Below are 24,944 nucleotides of genomic sequence, written 5' to 3'. Positions count from 1 at the left end.
AACAGATGAACATGTGAGATCCTGCACATTTAGTGCAGAAGTGTACCATGAGTACGTAAATTAACGCGTACCTAGTAAGTATCTAGCCTAATCCCAAAGAAATAGTGATGAGGGGTTGACATAGACACTTACTAGAGGTCCAATAAAGCAATATAATAAACCATAAGCAAATATGAAGCACACAACAATAATGGGGGAAATCTGTAAGTTACATAATCTTCCAAAAATTTCTTTTAAAGGTATAAATTTCTCAGTCTTGTATTCTACCTCAACAACTCAGATGTATCAAGTGCCAGTATCAAATGGATAAGGAATACCACATGAAATTCCATGCATCAGTGGAAGGATAATCTCGTGAATATTCGACTACCAGCGATATAACGCACGATTATGCCGAGGTCGTTCGGCCCGATCCTGAATAATGTGTACACTGCCGAGGGTCGAGCAGCATGAACCATAGATGCATCTATTTACCTTTTCTCAAATAACATGCCAACAACTCAAGGTGATAAGGCTCTACCTAACATATATATATTTTTCAAACCAATTTCAATTATAAATTCAATTAATTAAGCTAGCAGAGTGAGTTCAAGTAATTCGCATATTATATGATAAAGTCCTAAGTCTACCCGGACATAAACATGCTTTAGTTACGTACGGACTCTCGTCACCTCGTACGTACGTAGCACCTACAATTAGTACCACATAAGAATTATATCACCTACTGTCACGACCCAAATCCATTATCGGTCGTAGTGGTGCCTACCGCCGCTGTCAGGCAAGTCAATAGTGATTGATCAACTTAATTACTCATTTTATTACTTTTGAAATCATAATTCTTATTAAGGAAGGAAATTTATGCTTTTAAATCCACAGGAACGTACATAATTAGTACTTTATAAAAGAAATGAAAGGCAATAATGATATATAGCTTCATAAACATCAATTAGCATATCCCAAAATCCGGTGTCACAAGTGCATGAACATTTACTAAGTAGTACAATTATGATACAACATCTGTCTAGAATGTAAATGAGACAGGATAAAATAAATAGTACGATGGAGACTGTGTGTACTGCAATGCGTAGCCCAGAATACAGCTCACATAAAGTCTCTGCAACAGTTGTGCCTACGCGCCAAGATGATCACTAAATGAACCTATTAGATCCTGCAAATTTAGTGAAGAAGTACAGCATGAGTACGTAAATCAACGCGTACCCAGTAGGTATCTAGCCTAACCCAGAGAAGTAGTGACGAAGGGTTGACATCGACACTTACTAGTAGTCCAATAAATCAATATGGCAAATCATAAATAGATAAGAAGCACAACAGTAGTAGCGAGGTAAATCTGTAACTAACACAATCTTCCAAAATTTCTTTTAATGATATCAATTTCTCAATCTCGTATTATATCTCAACAGCTCAGAAATATCAAGTGCCAATATCAAACGGATAAGGAGCTACCATATAAAGTGTCGGGCATCAGTGGAAGGATAATCTCGTGAACATTCTGATTGGTAGCGATATAACGCACGATTATGCCGAGGTCGTACGGCCGATGCCAGAAGGAATATGATACTGCCCAGGCGAACGGCCCGATCCCATCATAACGTGTACACTGCTGAGGGTCGCGTGACACGAACTATAGATGCATTTATTATACTGCCGAGAAAAAACAGCCCGCTCCCATAAGAGTGTAGTACATGATCCTGCCAAGGCGCTCGGCCCTCTCCAAAAGAAAGGAAAGGAGTTTTTGAATTACGAGGCACGTGCTTATGATATAATATATGAACACAAAGTGAGTATAGCCTTTACCGATTCTCAAATAATTTGACAACAACTCAAGGTGATAAGGCTCACCCTAATATATATGTAATTTCTAAATCAAGTTCAATTATAATTTCAATTAGTAAAGCCAGCATAATGAGTTCAAATAATTCAAATATTACATGGTAAAGTCCTAAGTCTACCCGAACATAAACATGCTTTAGCCACGTACGGACTCTCGTCACCTTGTGCGTATGTAGCACCCACAACTAGTAGCACATATCAATTACATCACCTGAGGGTAGTCCACAAGGTTAGACATGAGACTTACCTCGCTCTAAAGTTCCATAACCGGCTCCAATGCCTCTTTAACTTCTCGACTCAAAGCCAAACGATCTGAAACTAGTCAAACAATGTGTAATTCAATCAAAATATACTCCAATGCTTATAATTAATCAACTTATAACAATTCTCAACTCCACTCGAAAGGTCAATAAAGCCAACCCTTGGGCCCACGTGCCTGGATTCTGAAAATATTTGAAGATAAACTTTACCCATGATGCCATGAACTCAAATATATGATTTATTCCAAATTTTATGTTCAATTTCGTGATCAAAATCTAAAAATACCAAATTCTAGGTTTATACCAAAATCCCACAATTTTTACTAATTTTCATGTTTAAATCCTTATATAATCCATGTATTTAACATACAATAGGTGGGAATAACTTACCTCACAATAGATGATGAAAATCTCCCCTCCAAGAGCTCCAATAATCACCCAACCAAATGAAAAATGTGAGAGAAATGGGCTAAGTCTCGGATTAAAAACACCCCATTGCCCAGCGACTTTCGCACCTGTGGACGAATTTGTCGCACCTGCGAGCTTGCTTTTGCGAGACAAAGCTTGCTTCTGCGAAGCGCACTACCTAGTTGCTCTATCGCACCTGCGGCAGAATGTCCGCTTCTGCGCAAATGCAGGTGCGAGCTACCATTGCGCTTCTGCGCTTTCCATCGCTTCTCCGTTGCCAGAGACCGCATCTACGATCATACAGGTGTGGGAATTGCTTCGCACCTGCGACCACTGCCTTGACCCTTCCCCAGTCACTTCTGTGACATTCAACTCACTTCTGCATAATCGCTTCTGCGACCAAGGCTTCACATAAGCGATTGCACCAGCAACAGAAATTCCAGCAGCTTCAACAAAGCTCAAATCGATCTGAACTCCATCTGAAACTCACCTGAGCCACTCGAGGTCTTAACCAAATATACCAACACGTCCTAAAATATGATACGAACTTAGTCGAAGCCTCAAATCATGCCAAACAACATTAAAACTACGGATCGACAATCGAAACCTTTCTATAAACTTTCAAACATTCAAACTTCACCGAACGCGTCCGAATTATACTTATACATTCCTGAATGACGCCAAACTTTACACACAAGTCATAAATCACAATAAGAACTGATTTCAAAGCTCAAAATCCCAAATGGACATCGATAACATCAAAATCCACTTCAAGTCAAACTTAAAAATTCTTAAACTTTCAAAATGCTCACTTTCCATAATAAGCACTGAAATACTCCCCGACCACCCGATACTCAACCCGAACATACGTCTAAGTCCGAAATACGAACCTATTAGAACCTTCAAATCCCGATATCAATGTCATTTAATCAAAATTCAAACCTTAGTCAATTCTTCCCGCTTAAAGATGTCGAATTTAGAATTTTCCATCCGAATAACCTTTGAACTTCTTGAAATTCGATTCCGACTACGCGTACAAGTCATAAAGCATGAAGTAAAGCTACTCAAACCTTCGAACGACGCGCTGGAGCTCAAAATGACCGATTGGGTCATTACACTTATAGGTTTAGTTTCCGCTCACTAGGTTAGACAGGAGAGTTACCTCGCTCCGAAGTTCCATGACTGAATCTAATGCCTCTCTAACTCTCAAACCAATGCGCATCAATCCGAAACAAGTCAAACAAGGTGCAAATCAATCAAAATATACTGAAATGCAAATAATTTATCAATTTATAATAATTCTCAACTCCGCTCGAAAAGTCAACAAAATCAAACCTCGAGGCCACGTGCCCAGATTCCGAAAATGTTTGAAGATAAACTTTACCCATAACAATACAAACTCAAATATATGATTTATTCCCAATTCCATATCCAATTTTGTGGTCAAAATAATAAAAAATAAATTCTAGGTTTCTTTCAAAATCCCACAATTTCTACTAATTTTCATATTTAAATCCACATATAATCCATGTATTTCACTAACATTATGTGGGAATTACTTACCTTGCAATAGATGATGAAAATCTCTCCTTGAAGAACTCCAAAAATTGCCCAAGCCATGTGAGAAGTAGAAGAAATGAACCAAAACCCGCAATAAAACAAGTCTGCCCAACAACTTCCTTCTTCACGATCGCGAAAAATGCATTGCGATTGCGAAGGCCAAAAAATGCCACTGCCCAAAAACCTTCTTCGCGTTCGCGATGCAACACTGCCCCGACCCTCTGCGTTCACGATTGCCATGTCGTGTTCGCGTAGGCCAAAGGCCTCCTACCCTGTTTCCTCCATTTCCTCATCACGATCGTGATTGGGTCTCTGCATTCACGAATCACTGCCAGGCCAACATACGCGTTTGCAGAACCATCTTCGCGTTCGCGTAGGGCAATCAGTTGCCCCCTCCATTTTCCTTCTTCGTGATCGCTGCTCAATCTTTGCGATCGCAAAACATACAAGCACACCAGCAACAACAAATAATCCAAACATGGTCTGAAACCATCCCAAAACACACCCGAGGCCCTCGGGACCCCGTCCAATCACACCAACAAGTCCAATACCTTATACAAACTTACTCACGGCCTCAAATCACACCAAACAACATCAAAACTACGAATCGATGATCGAAACCTTCTTTTAACTTTTAAACTTCCAAACTTCGACAACGCGTCCGAACCATATCAAAATATTCCGGAATGACGCCAAACTTTGCGTACAAGTCATAAATCACAATACGAATCTATTCCAAGGCTCGGAATCCCAAACGGACATCGATAATATTAAAACTCACTTCAAATCAAACTTAAGAAATTGTTGAATATTAAAAATGCCAACCTTTCATAATAAGCGCCGAAATACTCCTGGGCCACCCGATACTCGACCCGAACATACGCCCAAGTCCAAAATCATTATACGAACCTATTGGAACCTTCAAATTCTGATTCCGAGGTCATTTACTTAAAAGTCAAACCTTAGTCAACTTTTCCAACTTAAAACTTCCAAAATAAGAATTTTCCATCCGAATCAACTCCGAACTTTCCCAAATTTAATTTCGACTACGCGTGAAAGTCATACATGGAGTGAAGTTACTCAAGGCCTCAAACTACCTAACGACACGCTAGAGCTCAAAACGGTCAGTCGGGTCGTTATATTCGGTCTAATCGTTCAAAAGTTTATGTATAAGCTACATCAAGATTTCTTTTTAGCCAGTTATATTACTCTACTTGAACTGAAATGACCAAATTGCCCTTTACTTCCCAAGCAGGCATGTTGACCTGCTTACTGCTTATTCCCCCTTATTAATACAGAGAAAATTACTTTGTCTTTAATTGGCTGACAATATAATATATTATGGATATCCATTTAGTAATCCGTTGTAAATAAGCTTCCTGAAGAAGATTATCCATATTGGACTCCGCCGTAAATATGTTTATATATTTAGTACTCTATTGGAAATAAGCCTCCTGAAGAAGCTTATCATTTCAGCACTCCGTTGTGGATAAATATTATTGCTCCTGTAGAAGATTATTTATAACTGGTACAATAACAACTTACAAGAAGCTTACACATCAGCTTGCAGTAGGAGCTTACAAGCAGCTTAAACAGCAGCTTGTAGTAGCACCTTACACAACAACTTCCTTTTTTCTATTTCAGTTCATTATGTACATGAGTTTGAAGTTGAATAATATATCAATATCTCTCTATACTTGTCTTCGATTTATTTACTTTATAGTTTTTATTTTACAACACGTTATCAGCACAAGACTCTGCCATTTTGAGCACTTACTTTGAATTTAATTTATATTTCAGTGTTCATCTCTGATGTAAGGCGACACTCTTATATCCGTGGTTAGATCTTGTTCATTCCAAACATCATAAGGCAGATTATATCCTTGAGGTGGCGGGTTTTTCTTCTTGACAGTAGTGATGTAGATATCACCTACATCTGGAGTGGCCAAATTTGCGTAAATTAATTTGAGCCTTTTGCTTATATTTTAATATCTTTATCATCGCTTGCTTGGTTATATGTTACGTATATAGTACCTATTTTGGTATTTGTTTTCATCCTAATTATCTTAATAAAGGATTACAAACTCGATAACATTTTTAGATCCACTTAAACTCCAGCAGAGTATGCAAGAAATATACAACCACCAGAAGAGGTTATGTTTCGTATATCTCATTGTAACTAAATTTTGTTAACCACCTTGAAGTGGTAAATGCCTATGACCGCCAGAAGTGGTAATTTAGGCTTTCTATGCACGCCTCGATTTGCTCCTGAAGTAGTAAATATTTTAAAAGAGGTTGAATCATCATAATTTGATATGATTAATGTGCGTTCAGATAATTATGTTCGATTTTCTGAAGGATGAGAATTTTTGATAAATATTAATCCATTCCCTGAAGTAAATGTGATAATATTAATAAAGCTGTAATTATGAATGCGCTCTTGATTTAAATATATTATAATTCACCTCCAGAAGAGTTAATATGGTTGAGAGAATATATACTCAATATTTCGTATTTTAAATTTGCTCCTGAAGAAGTAACACAATTGAAATTTCCTTCTGGAGTAGGAAAATATTATGAAGAGGTATTTTCTTGTGCTTAAACAATTATTTTATATTGTTTATTTAATTATAATTTTCTCTCACGATACTAGAAGTGTCTGAGAAATATTTGATAGTACAAAATGTATCAACAACTCCTGAAGAGCTAGTTGTTTGTCTTGAAGACACATGATACCAGTAGTGTCCGATAAATATTAGATTGTGGATAATAAACGAAGTCTCTCGAAAAGCTTATATACAAATATGTCATTCATATTATATGATTATGGTCAAAACATATGTGGTAGTAAACCTGAAGTTTAATAATACAAACTATCATATTGAGACTATAAATGATTGGAAGAATGAAAATCTTCATGTTTCTACAATCATAGGGGGTAAAATAATATGTATGTGAGAAGTGACCCGCCTTATTCTTCAATTTATACTATATCATGTATCATAGTAAACCAGAAGTTTACTAATGCACAAGCACTCACAGTAAATAAGAAATTTTACTGAGGGAAAAGTAGCTACAGTAAATCAGAAATTCATTGATATAAAAGTAGCCACAATAAATCAAAAGTTTACTAATGCAATAATTTATGCCATAGTAAACCAGAAACTTACTAAGAGATAACACATGCCATGATAAACTTGAAGTTTTCATTTGCCATTTTTTAAATGAGCTATTTGAGAATTGAGATAAGCATATACTGAAGAACTAGAAGATTCTTCAAGAATTCTCTTGTGTTGCTTGTTCACATAATAAATTGATTATACTAGCTAAAGTTGGGACTAAGACCCCTGAATTTTAGAATATATAAAAGGTAAATATGGTTCTTCTTGATGATGCTGGTTTATATCCAAGCTAATTTAGCATTTAAGAGCATAATTTTCAGATTAAGAAATCAAGATAGTTCATCTTGATGATGCTGGTTTATATCCAAGCTAGTTTAGAATTGAGTACCTCATATTAATGGCTAAACTATTGCTTATGAGAACAAAGTCTCATGTGTTGGTCTAAGATTTTCTAAATTGCATACATCAATACTTGTATGCATCAGACTAACAAAATATGATAAGCCCTCCCCTCACAATTGGTTTAGGATTATAAACCAAATATTTTTACTATCTAATAACTTTTGATGTGTGAAATATGATTAATTTCTCTACCACAATGCACAAAGATAGGTTTTCTAAAGAAGATTGGGGATATGTGTTAGTTTTTCTAACATTTGGGGGATGGAATAAACAGCTGGAAAATATGCCATATGAATCGAATTATTATTAATATGATCCTCACTTAAAAGATAATTCAAGTCAAATGCCAGAAACATTTGCTGATCCAAAATTAAATATCATATTTCAGCTGCAAATGCTCCTATTAAATTAAAGTCCATGAATGATAAAGTTTACTGCACGCATGAAGCGTAGTAAACCGATCAGTTTCAAAGGTAACAATCCTTGAAAAATGATATGAGCAAATGATCAAAATGATTGTAATGAGGAGGAAATGGGCTTTAGAAGAGCCCACGACATAACATTTCATTTAACTCCAGAAGAAGTTCAAATACCTGAAAATAAAGAAAGTGATGAGATCTCACCAAGTTTTGTCGCTTAGGAACCGATACAAAATCGTCAACGATATATTTGATGCAATATAGTTCACAATATTATAAAAAGATTGTGAGGATCAGACCTGTAGTCCAGACACCAGAAGATGTCATGCCATCTAAATGCAAGTCATAGCCTATATGACTCATTTGATTAAGTCTATATGAAGATCCCTGAATAATTTAAAATGCTTGAAACAAATAGTTCAAAGTATTGTGAAATGTGCTCAATCAGATTATAAAGATCTTTGTACGATTTAAATCAATCTGGGTGCATGTGATATAATCGCCTCAGTACATATTTGCTGAAAGAAGGTTACATAAACGATGTTATTTGTCCATGTATTTTTATAAAGAAAATGGTATCAGAATTTGTTATACTTGCTATTTATGTTGATGACATAAATCTTGTTGAAACTCCAGAAGAGCTCCAAAAGGCAATCGAATATCTTAAGATAGAATTTGAGATGAAAGATCTTGAAAAAATAATTTTTTGTCTTGGTCTGCAAATTGAATATTTAGCAGACGAGATCTTTATCCATCAATCTACCTATATAGAAAGGGTCTTTAAATGCTTTTACATGGACAAAGAGCACCCATTAAGTACACCAATGGGTGCTCGATCACTTGAAGTGAATAAGGATCCGTTCCGACCTCCAGAAGAGGATGAGGAACTCCTTGGTCCTGAAATACTCTATCTCAGTACAATTGGTGCACTTATGTATCTTGCTAATACTAACAAAGGTGGTGCAGATCATATTGGTTATGCAGATGCAGGTTATTTATCCGATCCCCTTAAATCTCGATCTCAAATCGGGTATGTGTTTACATGTGGAGGTACTGTCATATCATGGCGCTTCACAAAATAATCTATTGCTGCTACTTCTTCAAATCATGCTGAGATAATAATTATTCATGAAGCAAGTAGGGAATGCGTATGATTGAGATCAGTGATTCATTTTATTCTAGAAAAATCTGGGTTGGAATGTGATAAAAACCCACAATATTATACGAAGATAATACTGCATGCATAAACCCAATTAAAGGGAGGATTCATAAAAAGAAATAAAACGAAATACATTTTACCAAAGTTATCATTCACACATGATCTCGAGAAGAATGGTAATATTCACACATGATCTCGAGAGGAATGGTAATATCGTTGTGTAGCAAATCCATTCAAGTGACAATAGATTTATTCACTAAATCTTTACCAATTTCAACTTTTGAGAAGATAGTATACGAGATTGGAATGCAGAGACTCAATATTTGAAACAAAATTTTTATCAGGGGGAGTAAAATACACGCTGTACTCTTTTTCCCTTATTAAGATTTTTCCCACATGGTTTTTCTTATAAGGTTTTTAATGAAGCAGCTAGCAATATGTATTACTGTATATGTGTAGTCTTTTTCCTTCACTGAAATATTTTTCCACGGGGTTTTTCCTAGTAAGGTTTTAATAGGGCACGTTATCTTTTAATAAACATCAAGGGGGAGTGTTATAAATATATTATATTATGGATGTCCATTTAGTACTCCGTTGTAAATAAGTTTCTTGAAGAAGCTTATCCATATTGGACTCCGCTGTAAATATGTTTATATATTTAGTACTCTGTTGAAAATAAGCCTCCTGAAGAAGCTTATCATTTCGGCACTCCGTTGTGGATAAATACTACTCATGTAGAAGATTATCTATAATTCGTACAATAACAACTTACAAGAAGCTTACACATCAGCTTGCAGTAGGAGCTTACAAGTAGCTTATACAGCAGCTTGCAGTGGAAACTTACAAGTAGCTTATACAATAGCTTGCAGTAGTAGCTTACACAACAACTTCCTTTCTTCTATAAATAGAAGAGATTTCAGTTCATTTTGTACATCAATTTGAAGTTGAATAATATATCAATCTCTTTCTATACTTGTCTTCGGTTTATTTACTTTACATTTTTTATTTTATAACAAACTACGATTATTTGTCATCAACTGCAATGATTTTAGTCACAAGCCATGGTTTTCATTTTATTTAGAAATGAGAGTTGGGTGTACAAGTACGAACAGGGGTACTCTTGGAATTCCAAATATAGTTAGGGATAAATTGGTAATACTACTTCACTTATTAAATTGGTAATACTTCTTCATTTATTAAATTGGTAATTGTCCCTCCTTTATTGGCAATGACACCTGTACTACGTTTGTGACACATTTCCTTTGGCTTTCTTTTTTATACTATTATTGTGCGCTCAATCTCTCTCTCTCTCTCCAGAAAATTCACAATTCAGGCAAGTATTATTTTTCAGTAATTTTTACTTTTTTGCTTCTCTTTTCTCTAATCTGACTCAATATCGCTCTATCTGTTTCAATAAGAGGTTTCCTAGGATTATATAGAGGTTTATCCTTATGTATTTTCTTCTTCAGGTTAAAATTTGGTAGATGGATTTTTTATGCGAATCGCTGCTGCTGACTGTGGAAAATGGGTGCTTGCGGATCTCTTTTACCCGTGGGATTAAATTTGTCGGGTGAATGCGCAGGTAAGAGTTGTCTGACAAAGAATTTGTAGTTTGTATTGCTCTTCTTTGTTGGTAATTGGATTTAGAGCTGTTCATTTTTTCTGTAGTTTTTGGTGACCTTCTTCTTCTTAATTTCTTGCCAGAATTCTTCCATGTATGTCAGTAATTGTATATGGTTTGCACATGCATTATGTCTTTTAGGTAAATTTTTCTTTTGCCTGCAGATAATTTCACTTATTTTACGGAATAAAAATTGAATCTTTCTGAAGATAACTTTGAAAACCAACCACAACAATTGTCTCCGTGACAAAAATTCACCAAATTGACACACCAATATTTTTAGTCATTTATATAGCATAGGAAATCAGAGACTAAGAAATGCGTTCTCTCTCTTGGGTAGGTTATTCTCGCTATCTCTTGTCGGTAAGTATATCTGTTATGGTATTGCTGTCGTGCCGTTCCAGTAGTGTTTGTTAATTTGTAGTTTTGAGGGGGGAATGAAAAAAAGGTAAATAAAGGCCTTAGCCAAAAGCAAGGGCTTCCCGGGGTCCGAACGAAAGCAGAGGCAGCAGGGCAGGTATTCTCAAAAAAAAAAGACGAAAACATAAAGAATATTGATTAGAGTATTCTGAAATTAGTCTCAAAGTGCATTTTGAAGATTGTATTGAGCTAAATCTTTGGTTTGAAAGATCTGTAAGATATAGTTAAATAGACTTACATCGTCGATTGTCTGATATTATATTTTTTTCTTACGCCTTCACACTTCTTGCCTTTCGGTCCTTATTGTTTGTGGCTTATGTTGTTTTCATTAGGATAATTCTTACACGCATAAGCTAGAACTGTTTGATTTTAGGAGTATACAGATATTGATATGTGATTTTAAGTGCTCTTGTTCCTTCTAAAATAGCGAATTGAAAGATATAAGATGTTTTCCAATGATTGGAAGACCTTTTTGGCCTTTGGAATTTGTAATGGGCCTTATGACATGAGGCTTCTCATCAAGTGTTATTATAAGGACAAGGTGCTGGTAAGGTGTGTGCTTATCAGGGAAGAAGATATTTGTTTATGATATTTTTGCTTTGTCAAAGCATGCATCTAGCTGAAATCTTTTAGTGGAATGACATATAAAGTATATGTTACCTGCAGTAACTTAAAATAAACAATCAGGTAACGTTTCACCATAGTTGAATATGGTTTTAAATTTATATAGTTGGAGATATGTCCTTGGTATGCCATACATGTGTCGAAAGAAGAAAAAAGATGAAGGAAGAGGATCCAGGGTCAATCAAATGTGCTAGCCTGAACTTTAAAGGATCGGGAAAGAAATTATTTGAAGATCAATGTAAAGCTGGTAGTCTAAGGGCATGGTGTTTTCTTTTATATTATGTAGGTGATATATCCTATATATGACTGCCAAATCTACAAATACACTTGTTTCTGCAATACTTTTGCTTTATTTGAGATGGAAATTTGGTGGAACTCGGAATCAAGTTAGTTGAGAAGTAAAAATTTAAACAGGATGTTGCAAGGAAAATTTGAATTAATCTCAGACCTTCAAGTTAATTAGACTGAAACTCTTTGACCTTCTAAACATGATTCTCTTGATGAATTTACTTTTATTACCTATATGTTGATTCTGATTGGAATTCATACTGTTCTGAGACATCAAAGTAACTTCTTATGATAAATTTAGTTTTGTTTATCACCTATGAGGCTGCATGAAGTTCCTACTCAAATTCCATATTACCAAATAAATAATGTGATAATATGTGGCTTCATAACCATAGTATTGTATAACTTATACATAAACATAGTGCTCCGATTTAACCGATTTTCTATTCTATAGTTTTTAAAGGTAGGCAAATTGTTCAATTTGTTCTCCTTTTCCTCTTCCAGATAAGTGAGGGAAGGCGGGAAGGTGTTGACCAGAAAAGAGATGGAAGGCTGCAATGTGCTGCTAATTACCTGATCCGACTGTATAGAATGATGGAAAAATTTAGCAAGCTACCCACCTTTCTACATTTGATGTGATATTTACTGACTTAACAGTAATTTGTTGATTTGCAGCGAAGCCTGTTCAGATATGCTTCATTATTGCTCTGCTACTGAAGCTGCATCCGGAGGAAGAGATGCAGAACAAGTGACTAAAATTAGAAATAGAAGCTGAGGTAAGCCAACACACTGTGAGCACGTTTAACATTGTCGATTGTTTAATTCATTTGCATCTGTCCAAAATATACGCCTATATACATTTCTAGAGCTAGAGATAAGGACATCTCCCCACCCTCACCCCAAACGGGAAAAAAGGTTTCTCAGTCTTTTTTACACCAATTTTGAAGTATTTTAAAAAAAAATAGGAAGTTTCTACAACATACCTTGCTTCCTTTTTTTTATTATAGAAAGAAAATGCCATCTGTTGCTTGTCTATTACCCCTTTTTAGTTGTCAAACATATCTCTATTATACTCCTAGGTGAAAAAATCCAACGTTAGGTTTGTGCATTATTTCATCATGGTATGATCTTGAACTTACATATCTTAAAAGCTATTTTTATGTATGTGCTTCTCAGACTCGTGTGTTCAGTGGAGCCCTTAAAACATGAACCTATCACTAAAATATGAACCTAATTAGTGATGTAGTTGATTGTTACTTCTCCATGATGATGAAAATTGGGAAGACCTGGAGTTGCCTCCCAGATCAAACTTGCTTCGGTATGCAATTGGAAAGTTCTGTTCTTTGGATCATAGTGAGGTCACAGAATTATTGCAACAACCACCCCTTTACTGGCTTATGACTAAACACGTTATTTTGTTGTATGAAATTTCAAAACGCTAGCATGAGGGAAGACTGTTATTACTTAATATTCCCCAACCAGATATCTTTTAATGTTGTTTTTTAATTTGTTTCAATGTAATTGGTTCTTTAATCTGTATCAATGTAAATGGGCGTAGATGAGATTTGTCTCTACTTTACAAGATTTTCTTGAAAAACAAATAGTGTAATTTAGTTCTGTTAGGAGGGAGAAGTTTCTATCCCTGAATTTTCATAATTGTATATGCTATTGATTTTCAGTCTTCCTGAGATGACCGCCCCTTATTAACCCATTGGTCAACATTAGTGTATGAAAGTTTGGCGAGAAAAAGCCCAAAACCATACATTATCTTTGGCTTTAGACTCAAAGTCATACATATTCTTTCACATGGAGTACTTATAGTCCATTTTACTTTAACAAAGTAGTGCACTTTTAGTTATAACACTGAGAAAAAGCCCAAAAACATACATTAACTTTTAACTTTAGACTAAAAGTCATACATTTTCTTCCACATGGAGCACTAATAGCCATTTACTTCAACAAGGCTTTGTTAAAGTAAATGGACTATTAGTGTTCCATGTGGAAGAATATGTATGACTTTGAGTCTAAAGCCAAAGATAATGTATGTTTTTGGGTTTTTTCTCAGTATTATGACTAAAAGTGCACCACTTTGTTAAAGTAAATGGACTATTAGTGCTCCATGTGAAAGAGTATGTATGACTTTGAGTTAAAGCCAAAAATAATGTATGGTTTTGGATTTTTTCTCAAAGTTTGGTTCTTAAACTAAGTAACATACTGGTTATAATGTCTATATATACGTATAGCTACATGTCACGAGGCGGAGTGAGAAGCTCAAATATGGATCAAGTCGCTAAATAAATATTTATTAAATACTCTTAATATTAAATGTAGAATTTAGTTATTAGCACTTAAAGTTATTCTAAAATTTATGTTTAAAGTTGAAATTTTGGTTCCTGTTGCTGCACATATTTTACTATTCTAATCTATATATTGCTAAAGGGGTCATTAATGGAGTGATAACGGTAAGTGACTCTGTAGATGTTCTCGTGAATCGTGATAGAGAAAATAAACTAAACAATCTCTTAAGTGTAGGACTAGGTTAAGTTTGGCCATTGTCCCTTTTGTTAGGTCTTTTACCTTAATAAAGAGAAAAAAACACACAAAGCAATCCATTACCTACTCCATTGTGGCATTTATATTTGGTTTAAAATAGTCAGAATAATTTTGGAGATTCTCTGTTTGCTTTTCATTATTTCGAAAAAAATTATAAAATGGTTCCTTATATTACAGATACGTTTAAAATGATCCCTTAAATATGTTACTGAGGAACAGAACTAGCCTTTGATTTTGGTTTAAATGCTGTATTTATATTAAAAATTTACTTAATATATAAGAAAAATTTATTCTATTCAGAACCTAATAAGTTATTTTTTCAAGGATCAAGAACTTATAAACTCAAAATCCGAGCTCCGCCGATTCTGGTCCTTTAAATTAACACAAGATGAGTACTTTTGATTTCCATCAAATATTTAATAAATACTACTCCCTCCGGTCCAAAATAAGTAATTTTCTGACTGTTTTCACACAGATTAAGAAATTCATATTTTAACATTAATTAGCAATAAAATTTACCATATTATCCTTTACTATCTCTTCACATTTTTTTAATTTTATTTTATATTTGACATAATGCCATATTGGGATTTGGGATGTGATTATTATCAACTCTCACTAAAGCAAATGAAGCAACGGCATAACAATGAAAACTCTGTGATTTCAAATTTTCAGCAAGAATCTCAATTTGTCATGTATTTCAACTTTACTGTTCAGAGAGTACTCTTGAACTATTTTGATTGAGTCTTCAACTTTAAAATTCATGGAGTCTTGATCATCCCTCTCATATTGCCTCTCTATTTTTATACTAACAAGCACTCCATAGTTGAAGAGTAAGAGAACTAGAAAGTGGAAACGTGAATCTGATCATATGGAAGAATTTAATTGCATTGGAAATAAACACTCCTAACATATACTCCAATAATATTTACTTCAAGGGCAATGTAAGAAAAAAATAATTAACTTATTCTTAAAATTTGAAAAAATAACTTGTTTTGGATCACAAAAAAAGATCAAAAAATCACTTATTTTTAGATACGAGGGAGTAATTATTAGATTTAATACAATAGCGAAAAAATAGGATTTAACAAGGCGATCTTGTTTTCACTACTCCCATAGAAGTAATTTTCCTAATTTAAAAAACTAAACATGAGAATATTGAAAAAAAAATATTTTCCTCCATTACGAAAACACCCACAATTTCCAAGCTGGAGTTGTAGGCCGCGTGGAAAAAAAGGTAGCTGTCAGAGAAAGTGCAGAAGAAAAACCCAAAAGAAACACGATATTCAATAAGAATATACCCACCATTTCCCCAAAAAGAAAACAACAAACAAAGGTATAATAAGCTAGCCAGTAGTAGCAGAGGATAACATCATCAATCGGGCAACCCATAAACTTTAGCTAAAATCAACGGTCAACTCATCTTCCTTGCTCTTCTATGTTGGATCTCACTTCTGTAAGCCTTCTTCCCAAGTTCTTTCTTTATTTTTAGATTCCACGCTTTTTGGTTTGAGGTGTAAGTTGGATTTGTTTACTGTAACTGAAGTTGGAACTTCTGTATTGAATTGGGTATTTGATTTTGTTGAAAATTTGTGGGAATTAATTGAAGAAAATAAAACTAAACGTAGAATAAGTTTAGTTCTTTGTTTTTGACCTAATTACCTATGTTAAACTTGAAGAGAACCATAATGATTTGTAGTTGAAGCTTCTGTAATGTATTGGGAGAATTGAGGGACAGTATTGGTTTACTGAACTCAAAATTGAAGAAATGAAGTTAAAAGTTAAAACAAGTTTAGTTCTTCATTATACCTAAGCTTATGTTAATCTTATATAAGCTGAAATAGAAACATTAAGATTGATGATGGGCTTGAATACGTATATTTTTTTATTTTTTATTCTTTTATAATTATTTTGGATTTAACTCTTCGATGTGCAAAGCATAGTCAGTCTCGAACCCAATAAATGATCGGCTTATAGTTGATGTCAAACTGTGATAAATCCTCTGAAAATAGCCTACAATTAGTTTGGAATTGTGGCATAGTTGATATTTAGGTATATTTTTTATTTATTTTTGGGTTTCCCTTACAAAATATAAACTTTTATGATACTTGTGCTGGTGGGAGGTAGCAAGTACGAGGTGGAATAGTCGAGGTGCATGCAAGCTGGTCAGGAGTCGTAAAAATATAAATAAAATTTTCTGGCCCACAAAGGTCTTTTTGTTTTTGGCTTCTCATTTGGATTCTTGGTTGGATATTTACATTTTGGCAGTGAAAAAGATGTCTTGGAAGAGCAGTAGCGGGGAACAGAATGGTGGGCGATTGCTGCGTGACATTGAAGAAATTAGTAAAGCCCTTTATGTACATAAAACCCCTCAGAAGGCTTCAACTTTTCAAGCAGATCATGGGCATGATTCTTTTGGCGATACCCATATCTCTAGATCCAGTTCCAATGTTGTATCTGATGACATGCTGCATAAACAGAAGAAATCATCAATGTGGAGTTGGAATCCATTAAAGGCTCTAACTCATATCCGCCATCGACGGTTCAATTGTTGTTTCTTTCTTCATGTTCATTCCATTGAAGGCTTGCCTGTCAATTTCAAGGACCTTGCTTTGTGTGTAAACTGGAAACGTAAGGGTGAAGTGATGAGAACTCGCCCTGCTCAGGTTTGTCAGGGAACAGCCGAGTTTGAAGAGACTTTGACGCATTCCTGTTCTGTATATGGAAGTAGGACAGGACACCAGCATTCAGCAAAGTATGAGCCTAAACATTTCATGCTTCACGTTTCTGTGATTGGGGCTCCAGGCCTTGATATTGGCAAACATTGGGTTGATCTTACGAGGTTGCTTCCACTAACCTTGGAGGAGTTAGAGGAGGGAAGAAGGAATTCAGGGAAGTGGACCACGAGCTTCAAGCTTTCAGGAAAGGCTAAAGGTGCATTGCTGAATGTTAGTTTCGGATTTTCTGTATTAGGGAGTAACTCGATTGAACCTAGTCAATTCGTACAAGCCATCAAATCTGCTGCAATAGATCATTTCTCAGAATGTGATGGGACTAGTGGTAATAGAATGCTTCGGAGGGTTGGAAGTGTTCCCCGCAAGCCTGCTGGTATGACTCATTTTTCATCTAGGTCACTGGATGCGAGAAGTTTTGATGAAGTTTTATCAGACCAAAAATCAGAACTTTCTCGATCTATTACCTTTCTGTATAAAAAACTTGAGGAAGGAAAATTGGAGAAATTGGATGAATTAGATTTCTTATATGAACATTTAGAACCCTTAAAACCAAGCTCTGGTGCTTTGTCTCAGTCTTATGCTGAAAGTACCAGGGATGATCTACATATTGAGTTTACTGTCAGTGAGCTGGGTATGGAATCTTCTAGGAAAGAGCAGTTGAAACCAGAAGTATGTTCTTATGACAGTTGTGATGATACTTCAATAGAAACTACTGATGTTGCTTACATTTTGGAGGTTACAAGTAATGAGAAAAGTGAATACAATCAAAAGCATGAAAGCAATGACGTTTACGAAGGAGAACATACGATGAAGAGCAGCAACTATGAGGAGACTGATGTGTGCGAGGATGGAACGTTTGAAGAGCTTGAATCGATTTTCCTAGACCTGTTGACTGCTGAGTCCGCAGAGTTGGATTCACCAGTAGAAATCTTTGATTCCATTGACCAAGAAAACTACATGAATCTGAAGTCCAGCTATAAATCCAGTAGGCGGGTGAAATCACTTAGCCTAGATGATGTTACAGAGTCTGTGGCAAATGATTTTCTAGATATGTTGAACATTGAGCAGACGTCAATTGACTTGAATTTTGATAGTTGTCCGGATTCACCCAGAGAATGCCTTTTGAGACAGTTTGAGAAGGAGGCCCTTTCTTCTGGAAACCCAATTTTTGGTTTTGATGCAACAGATGATCAAGTGGAATTCAGTGGCATTGCTTCAAGTGTTCATGGAAGAGTTGCATGTTCTGATGACTTTGATTTGTCATCGGTTATTAAGGATTTTGAGATGGAGCACTGGCGGGGTACCCAGTCATTGAGGAGTAAAAGGAATGCAAAAATGATAGAAAACTTGGAAACTGAGGCTTTGATGCGAGATTGGGGTTTGAATGAGAAAGCATTCCAGAATTCACCACGCACCAGCTCTGGTGGGTTTGGAAGTCCAATCTATCTTTCCCCTGAAAGACCATTAGAATTACCTCCTCTTGGGGAGGGCTTAGGTTCCAAAATGTGCACGCATAATGGGGGCTTCTTATGTTCAATGAGTCCTCAACATTTTAGGAATGCAAGAAATGGTGCAAGGTTGACCATGCAGTTTTCCAGTCCAGTTGTGCTCCCTGCTGCAATGGGTTGTAGTGCTATGGAAATACTCAGCTGCTGGGCATCTGGGGGAATTTCCAAAATGTCTGTTCAGGCGGATACACTGATGCCTTTAGAAGATATCACGGGGAGGAATATACAAGAAATGGCCTGGGAAGCCAGATCCGGAATTGAACCAGATGAGAGGTTGTAATTTTAAGATCATGATATAAGTTATAAGTTTTCTATTATTTTCATTATTTGTATGTCATCCAAGACGATCGTTTAAGTTATGTTCTTGTGATTCTTTTGGCAGGTTCACTTTTTGGCATGGCTTATTTGGTATGAAGAAGGACAGTGAAGGTCTGTTTTTACATCGGAGTTCTGGTCATCTGAATTCAACCTCAATAATTGATGATGTAGATTTAGGTTTTGTGTCTATGGAGGATCTAGCTCCTTTGGCAATGGATAAGATAGAACCTCTTACAGTAGAAGGGTTAAGAATCCAGTCAAACTTGTCAGATAATGAAGCACCTTCAAGCATTAGGCCTCAACTTAGTGAAGTTTTTGGTTCTAATATAGCTAGCGCATTAGAGCATTGGAGTGGCAAAGAAAGTGATGATGACGAGGGTGATTTAGTGGAGCTGTCTGTTTCACCAGATGAATGGTTGAGGCTGGATGCTGGAGATTTCAGTAATAATCCTGAGATCAAAGAAAGAACCATCAAAATATTAGCAGCCCATCATGCTAAGTCCCTTGATTTAGATAATTCAGGACTTGCAACAGGTGAAGAAAGATCGGAATTGTTGGGTAGAGAATGTGGTCAACTGTGTAACAACTTGACTTTAGCTCTGAGGGTTCAACTCAGAGATCCTTTGCGTGACTATGAGATGGTCGGCATCTCCATGCTTATTCTGATTCAATTAGAGAGATCTTATGCTCCTGTTGAACAATATTCCTGCAGCAGAGCATCAGAAAGAAATTCAAGCTGTGAAAATGATCCAAAGGAGCAATTCATTCAGGAAGAAATTATTGCTGGAGAAAGTGAGAGAGGAATCCATAGGCAGGCTGTTTCTCAGTTTAGGATAACTGAAATTCATGTCGCAGGTTTTAATGTTGAGCCTAATGATGAACAAATCTGGGGCACAAAAAGACAGCAACAAGCTGGGACGCGGTGGTTGCTATCAAGTGGCATGGGGAGGATAAGCAAACGTCCATTTTCCATCTCAAATGCCATCATAAGATCATCGCCGCAGATAAGGAGAACTATGCGGCCTGGAGATGCTTTGTGGAGCATCTCATCGGATTTTCATATTAGAGATTCCAAATGGAAAGAGTTGGCAACATCAAATGTTCATATACGAAATCCTGATATTATTTTTCCAACTGAAGGTTGTCCAAAGCCCAGTCATTTGGGAATCAAGTTATAAAACCCTCTTTCTACACATGTATATGTTTCCATTTTGTATATGAAGTGAAGATATCTCTCGATCATCTTTATGTAAAGTAGCTGAAAAAAGTTTCACAGCATAGCATTATCTCCAAGCCATTTCCTTGTTGTAATGGTTAGCATTTCGAGATGTTCGTTTATAACTATAACAAAGTTTTTGGAGCTTTCATGCTGTGCTTCCTATGTTGTAGACCAACTTTCTTGAAGCTGGTTATTTCTACCTTCTTTCCCTTATAAACTTTTTACAGTATAGCCTGTGACTGATACTTTCCAAGCTTCTCTTGTCTTGGCTGATATTGGACTTGCATTGCAATGCATCATCCTTGAAGTATTTCCTGCAATCTTTATGTTCCAATAAAACATTAATATTATTTAGAGACTAGTTTGATGCTCAATCTTTTTCTGATGTTATGACTGCTTGGGGAAGGGGTTGAAGATCACAAATGCGTCGCGAATTGGCTTCAATATTTGATTGTTAGTAGGAATGTTCAAACAGTAATTTGTTCAAGAAATTATACTGCAAAGTTTCAGTTTTCCTCTGCACTGCTGAGTTTTCGGTTGTCACTGCTTGCTTATAATCCAAGTTTCATGTCAAAAGCACTCTCCACTGCCCCTTTAATCTTCCCTTTTCCTTATTCCTGTGGATTATAGGAGGATGGCCATATATCAAGGCATATAGTTCTTCTAGTTTTGCTTGCATTTCATTTTCATGATGCTTTTCCTCTTCCCATTGTTTCTTGATCGAGTTTCTGAGTTGACAAATGACACCGCTGTTTGTAGTCAATAACTTGCTATGCAATATATTTTCATGGCAGACAAATCATCAATATTATGCAACTTGTAGAGCCACCTTTAGTTGAGTAGGTCGAGAAATGAGTTAGACTAGCGATGCTTTCTTTGGAGTTTTGTACGAACTTATTGATAAACATGGGATTGTTCCTCTGTACTTAATCTTATAAATTGGTTGAGAGTTTTTTATCTGTGTTCTCTGGAAACTTAAGTCTGTTAGTTTTAGTATCTGTCTTTTATCTATGTTTACCCGAAAAATGGATAGAGTTAGAATTTGTACGTAGTTCTAAGGATATGTGATATAGCTTAATATAAATCGTAAGGATAGATAAAAATATCAAATATGGATTGCAAAGAATGCAAAATAAACAAGGTTGGAAAGAAGATGATTTTTAGGACTAAACAAGATGAATCAATTTATGAAGCTTAAAAGAATAACTCTTGAATATAGGAGAATATGGTATTTGAATTACAATGTAAGCAAAAGACCCTCCTTTACAGAAATGTAGCCATCCTCTTTATAGTGGAAGATCCTACTTTTAGATATAACTAAAAATATATAGTGGAAGACTCATGACAAATCAGCTTTTCCATAATTCCTGCCAGGATTCTCTCCTCTAGTGAGATTGCAACGGCTCTTGTCTGTGAGCTCGATATTGACTCGAGTTTTCGGTCTTGACTCGAGCTCTCGATCCTGATTCGAGCTCGATTCTGACTCGGACCCCTGTATTGATTCGGGCTCAGTGTTTGGTCGGTCTCTGAATCATAAGCTCGATATCTTTACTTTGCATCATAGCTCGACTTGGGCTCGATCTTGATAATAACATTGAGCTCGACATTGATCCTTCGGGCTCTAAGCTAGGTGACCTGACTTCGGACCTCAACCTGATACTACGAAGACGCTTCTCCGATCCAATGTATTACCATTTAAACTAGTTCGTACGAAAGACTAACCGGTTTTTAGTGCATAGTATCTAAAACCACGGAACGATGTTCCTATTGCATTTGCCTCCAGGTCAAAACAGAGTTTATTCAACCATTTTGTGGTTAATCTCAAATTTTCAGGTGAAACAAGATACATCTGACACTTCAGTTTTCCTTTCTTCACATTGGCTGGAAAAAGGCTGTTTTTTTTAAAAATATATTGGATGGCCTGTTTCTCGATTGATTACTTCACTGATGCACAATATGTGTCAACACTGAAGATTACCATGTCAGTTGGTAATGCTATAACATATATAAATCCTGTTGGAAGCAAGATTAGACTACATGCCAACTGACGAGTACAAACTGTTGTAATTGATTACTTATAAGTTACAGAGAGACGTCTCCATCTGAGCCCACTGTGATAGGTTACGAACTCGCCAAGATGTCAGGACAGTATAGGTGATCGAATTTACTAGTAAAACCCTGATTTAGCTACTTTGCAACAGTCATAGTAACTTCAAAATTCATGCTCTGTTACAGGAATCAGAACTGGGAAGGACCTTGATGGTTGTGGACACCCTCATAGGTGGTTATCACATACCGACAGTCCTCTTTGTCTCGTTCAACTCTCTTCTTCACTGGACAACTTTCAATGGAGCACCTATAGTAATTCCTGTTGATACAGAACATGATTATGTGAGTAAGTTATCATACCAATTTCCATAAGCTGCTATTCGTATAAAGCAAAAGCCATAACTTTTTTGTTAGTCTCTGTGAAAGCGTAGTTAATTGATTAAAGTATGTGGAAGTTTCTTTTTGCCATAATAGAATTACTACTTTCAATTTCTCAACTTTTCTTTTCAGGTCTTACACCCTAGTCTTGGTGTCTTATTGGAACCTCATCTTCTTTTGATGTGACATTCGTTTTTAAGTGACACTAGCACTTCTCTTTTGCCTTTAATATTTAACTAGAAATGGGGCCTTGATAATGTGGTCCCATGGTTTGGCAGATGTGGACTGTTCTTTGGTGAGTTATGTTTCTGGTAAATTTCCTAGAATTTAGGTTGCTTGACTGAGAGTGCAAAGAGTATCAAGTAACTGAAGAGGAGCAGTAGTTGTTATATTGTTAGGATAACTAATAAATTAGGCAGCTTATAGAAATACAACTTAAATAAGTCATGTCATGCTCGGTTGAACATAGATGCAACCAGCTTTTCACTACATCTTTATTTAAGCAAACAGTTACTGCAGATATATGCTTATTTGATTCAGATAGCTTAAGCCAGCAAACTAAACAATAAGCTATCATGAGCTATAAGGCTAACATCTTCTGAGAGCTTTATGGCATAGCGTGGACTGAGTTCTTCAGGTTTCAAGGCATGAGGAGTGATATTTGTCATGGGAACGTGGATAAAAATGAAAACCGAAAGAAAAGGAAAGGTAGAAGGAAAGTTCTAACTAAAACTCTTCCTTCTGTCACCCTTGCCTGAAACAGAAAATATGAAAATATTATCTTACCTTGGGTTTGGACTATCTTTCACCATCTTCTTTCCATACTTTCTCCACTTATAGCCATCATCTAGTATTTCAATCTGTGACAGTGTCTTGAAAGCAACCTTGTCCTTTACTTCCTTCCTCTCCCTGCTGCTCCCAATGTCTATTTGTTTACCAAACCAAATGTTTCATCAATAAAGTTAATCAAATTTCATGGTATGTGCTACTCTTACCTAATTTGTGCATGTGTGTAATGTTATTAGATGTCTCATGTTAATGCCATATAACTAAATTACATAACAAAATGCTAAAAACTGTTTCTTGATGAAATGCTTACTGTTGCTAGATCCTTCATGGTAACTCCTGCTTCTCTCAGTGACAACCACTTCATTTCCTGAGTACTGGGAAGGGCCAGAAACAACGAACGTTGGATCATCATGAACGGGCCAATTATCGAGCTCAAAAATGTCAGAAAGCTCAAAGTTAATTAGCTGGTTGGAAAAATCACTATCAGGTGAGTCCAGTGATCTAAAACTCCCATCAGACATGTTTGCACTAGGATTATTTGCAGCCATGGTAATCGACTGAATTCACATGGTGTACCTTTATGTTGAAGGCAAAGTTCCCCTTTATATATGTATCTTTCCTAGTAAGCTTCCTACGAGGTCGAAAGAAGGTTCATGGACGATGCTTAGGATTGGTGGCTGAATGCATGTCATTGTCGGGGGCTCTTTATTTGCTCTCTTAGTGACTCAAAAAACTATGGTTATGATGCTAAACAAAGAGTGGACCAGTAGAGATCGAGAATGGGACATGGAAGACTTGTGCATAGACTTTTCAAGTTGCTTCTTGTGTGTAAACTTCACATATATCAGGTCTCGTGCTTAGACCAACCCCTTCACAACTGTGAGCGGAATACGACAAGTCAATTTGTGACAATGATTGATTGGTGTCATGACCTTTTCTTATTTGATTGCACTTTCACTTTTCGCATACGCATTCGAGGATTAATGCGAGATAATTTGCACTTGTGTTAACTTTTGTGCGGTGACACTATATCGATCTTTTACCTTATTACTTAAATTTACTTATAACAACATGTAACCACTCGTAACAATAGTCTATTATAGCTAGTTAAATTATAGTATTCCACTAATAGTGTAATGATTTTATAAAACTTAATTCTCATGCACTTTATGGTGCAAGTTTTCATGCTATTCTTTTACCCTGTGGATGTGAAACCTATTGGAGCCCACTTAAGATCTAGGCAAGTTCCAGGGAGTATCTT

At 35.9% G+C, this 24,944-nt stretch overlaps 2 protein-coding genes and 1 long non-coding RNA gene across 4 annotated transcripts; 2 read left to right on the top strand and 1 right to left on the bottom strand.

Annotated features, from left to right (window-relative positions):
• The first annotated feature begins 10,393 nt into the window (after positions 1 to 10,393).
• On the top strand, positions 10,394 to 13,708 carry LOC107780500 (uncharacterized). Of its 2 annotated transcripts, XR_012706043.1 has the most exons (4): positions 10,394 to 10,514; positions 10,651 to 10,763; positions 12,639 to 12,910; positions 13,311 to 13,708. It is a non-coding gene; the product is annotated as an uncharacterized LOC107780500 (long non-coding RNA). The 2 variants fall into 2 exon arrangements; XR_001646835.2 differs by lacking the exon at positions 10,394 to 10,514 and having other exon boundaries at positions 10,561 to 10,763.
• A 2,275-nt stretch (positions 13,709 to 15,983) lies between these two features.
• LOC107780501 (protein PLASTID MOVEMENT IMPAIRED 1-RELATED 2) lies at positions 15,984 to 20,615 on the top strand. Its single transcript, XM_075245436.1, has 3 exons — positions 15,984 to 16,143; positions 16,956 to 19,203; positions 19,313 to 20,615. Exons 2-3 carry the CDS (start codon positions 16,964 to 16,966, stop codon positions 20,424 to 20,426), a joined length of 3,354 nt encoding a protein of 1,117 aa, XP_075101537.1. The 5' UTR covers positions 15,984 to 16,143; positions 16,956 to 16,963; the 3' UTR covers positions 20,427 to 20,615.
• Positions 20,616 to 21,624: 1,009 nt separating this feature from the next.
• On the bottom strand, positions 21,625 to 24,402 carry LOC107780502 (putative WRKY transcription factor 51). Its single transcript, XM_016601052.2, has 3 exons — positions 23,994 to 24,402; positions 23,681 to 23,819; positions 21,625 to 22,835 (listed from the first exon to the last, which is right to left on the bottom strand). The coding sequence occupies exons 1-3, from the start codon at positions 24,229 to 24,231 to the stop codon at positions 22,706 to 22,708; spliced, it is 507 nt and encodes a 168-aa protein (XP_016456538.1). The 5' UTR covers positions 24,232 to 24,402; the 3' UTR covers positions 21,625 to 22,705.
• Between the last annotated feature and the right edge of the window lie 542 nt (positions 24,403 to 24,944).

Source organism: Nicotiana tabacum, chromosome 23, assembly GCF_000715075.1.
Source record: "Nicotiana tabacum cultivar K326 chromosome 23, ASM71507v2, whole genome shotgun sequence".
Taxonomy (NCBI): Eukaryota; Viridiplantae; Streptophyta; class Magnoliopsida; order Solanales; family Solanaceae; genus Nicotiana; species Nicotiana tabacum.
The sequence above is the reverse complement of the archived record's forward strand: the minus strand, read 5'-3'. Positions and strand labels throughout refer to the sequence as shown.